Source organism: Gekko japonicus, unplaced genomic scaffold (genome assembly GCF_001447785.1).
Source record: "Gekko japonicus isolate JY-2015 unplaced genomic scaffold, Gekko_japonicus_V1.1 scaffold620, whole genome shotgun sequence".
Lineage (NCBI taxonomy): Eukaryota > Metazoa > Chordata > Lepidosauria > Squamata > Gekkonidae > Gekko > Gekko japonicus.
Window position 1 is genome coordinate 908,980 of NW_015176470.1, and position 2,884 is coordinate 911,863.

General features: G+C 49.6%; 1 protein-coding gene across 1 annotated transcript in view; it reads left to right on the top strand.

Moving 5' to 3' along the window:
* The first annotated feature begins 21 nt into the window (after window positions 1–21).
* NR2F1 (nuclear receptor subfamily 2 group F member 1) overlaps window positions 22–2,884 on the top strand; it is a 9,447-nt gene continuing 6,584 nt past the window's right edge. Inside the window, exons 1-2 of the mRNA XM_015427133.1 lie at window positions 22–469; window positions 1,106–1,113. Coding sequence (XP_015282619.1) covers window positions 22–469; window positions 1,106–1,113 — 456 coding nt within the window. The remainder of the gene's footprint in view (window positions 470–1,105; window positions 1,114–2,884) is intronic.

A 2,884-nucleotide genomic window follows, 5' to 3' on the forward strand; every position in this document is an offset into this window, starting at 1 on the left:
TTTCCTCCGTGGGCCCGAGATATGGCAATGGTAGTTAGCAGCTGGCGAGATGCGCAGGAGGATGTGGCCGGGGGCGGCCCCGCCGGAGCAGCTCAGCCGGGCCGGGACCCGCAGCAAGGGGCCTCCGCCGCCCCCCACACCCCGCAGACGCCGAGCCAGCCGGGCGCCCCGTCCACGCCGGGAGACAAGGGCCAGCAGCAGCAGCAGCAGCAGCAAGGCGGGGGGCAGAGCGGGCAGCAGCAGCAGCAGCAGCACATCGAGTGCGTGGTGTGCGGCGACAAGTCCAGCGGGAAGCACTACGGGCAGTTCACCTGCGAGGGCTGCAAAAGTTTCTTCAAGCGGAGCGTCCGCCGGAACTTAACGTACACTTGCCGAGCCAACCGGAACTGTCCCATAGACCAGCACCACCGCAACCAGTGCCAGTACTGTCGCCTCAAGAAGTGCCTCAAAGTGGGCATGAGGCGGGAAGGTGAATATTTCTTCCCTATCTTTCTCCGGCGTGTCGTGTGTGTCCCCCACAGCAGATCGCCAGAAGGGGGGGGGGAGGAAGAGAGAGAGAGAGAACCGCTGGTGCCCCCCTCTTCTCCGAGCCCCCCTCCCCCCCCCCTGCACGGCATACAGCCCTCCTCAGAGAGCGGGTGGCTAGCGTTAACACGTTATTTCCTGGCCTGTATTATTATTACTAAGGAAAGCACCATCCAAAGTGTATCGAGAAGGTCCTGTGCCACACCATGGCTCCTTCTCTATTGTTGGCTTGGAGCAGGGGAAGGGAATCCAGAGCTCTCGATCTTGGGATCACATTTCTCTTTGGGTTGTGGGTTCCCCACCAAAAAAAAGCAACAGAAAGGGGAAGGAATCCTTTAGTTAGATCCATTTGGGGCCATCTCCCTTTTTTAAAAAAAGAAAGGAAGACCTGTCACCTGAAAGCTGAAAGAGATGCATGGGGGGGGGGATAATATTGGCAAGGAGGGTTTTTGGGGGGAGGGGTGTAAAAGGCTGCTGCTCATGTCGCTGCTTTCTTGCACTCCCCTGATCTGCTAGTCTGCCTCTCGCAAGATCCGGCCTTGTTTTGACTGCCTCGTGCTTTCAAAGGAAAGTTTGTGAGCCGTCAGTGCTTTCCCAGTTCCGTCATTTTTGTCCCTCTTTGCATGCTGTTCATTTGATTTCTTTGGCCATCTCTTTCAATGCTGCACCCCAACTGCAATCCAAGACACCGTTCCTGGCCCACCCCCCACCCCACTTTTTAAACCATAACACTTCACCCGGCTCTGGAATGCAAGTGCTCATCCTTCCAGAACAAAATCAACACCGCCAGTATTATAATTCCCACAGCCTTTTCCAAAGGGGGGGGGGTTTGTTTTTGTTACCTTGTTCTCTGTCCCCCCCCCCGCAGGGTTAATGGCGTGGCGTGTGTTAATGTCTTTATTTTATTTTGCCCTTCCACCTGTTTAGCAGTGTGATAGTTAAAATTGGGCTTCCTGGCTCTCTTTAAGGATGTCTTACAAGTCAAATGTGGCAAACTGTCAGTTTTGTGCAGTAAATGGCTTTCAGAATAATATTTTACCTACCCCACAAGAAAGAAAGGGATTTCTTTAAAACTGGCCACTGACGACTTCGTTTGTCGCATTAGGGAGTTGTTGATAGGAGAGGAGACTGGGGATATACTTACATGTCCGTGAGTAAGCACAGAAAGAGAGAGAGAGAGAGAGAGAGACATAATAGGGCACTGTCTATGAACGGTGTTTGCATTTAATTGAAAGACAAAAGTGCCAGGTTTGTAAAGTCTAATTTTGAGCTGGAGGAGAGAGTCTGACAGGTCCATGGGAACATTATATTTTCCCTGGAAAAAGGAGGATTTACTCCGGAAAAGACTGCAGAAAACACCCCGCCCCCACGAAATGGAAAATATTAATTTTCTGAGCCTTACACTGTGGTGGAATCCTTGCCTCGAGTTATCTTTGTTTACATGGCAGGAGCCTGAATTGCTGGCCTTGATTAAGTACCCCCCCACTCACCTCACTCCCGCGCACACACTCGCAGACACACACACACAAGGACGCGCGCACACATACTCGGACACGCAAACTTTGCTCAGCTTCAAGAACTCCAAGCCTGCTTGCATTTTGGGTTGGGATAGTTCCTGAAGCCCGTTTCCTCAGCCGTGGCCAGCTCGCGCCTTCACAGGGCTGCCTTTTTACAGCTCCACCAGCCAAAGCAAGAACTTAATCCTACCCCTCCCACTTTGACACTCATGTTTGGATTCAGTAAGTCTGAATCTTATTATTTTTCGCTCTTTTTTAAAAAAATAATAACAGCAATAACACTCCTTCCCTTACACTTCGGATAGGGAAAGCTTTCTTGAAACCGGGAGAGGGTAGCCTTATTTTTAATATGTCAAAAGTTAAGCTGAACTCTAGTTTTAAGAGGCAGTCATAGGGAAGATTGGAGGGTCCCGTCCTCCCCCCCAAAAAACCCCAATAAGCACATTTTTAAGCCAGGGTTTGCTGGTTAGATAGAGTAGAGACTTTGCTGGGTGGCCTTTTGGAGCTCTGAGCGGCGGCTCGGCTGAGAGGCTGGAATGGCTTTAGGGGCCTCTGGAAAACCTAAGTGAGACCAAGGAAGGGAAGCAGGGACTGTTATAGCGGGGCTGCTTTCTGCATTATTATTATTATTATTATTATTATTATTATTATTATTATTATTATTATTATTATTATTATTATTATTATTATTATTATTATTATTATTATTATTATTATTATTATTATTATTATTATTATTATTATTCCTTGCCGTGGAGTAGCAAGGTCCCCATTTGCACAACAATGCAAGTCCGGGGCTTGCATTGTGCGCGTCTCTCCCCTCCCCCCCCATTTGTGTGTGT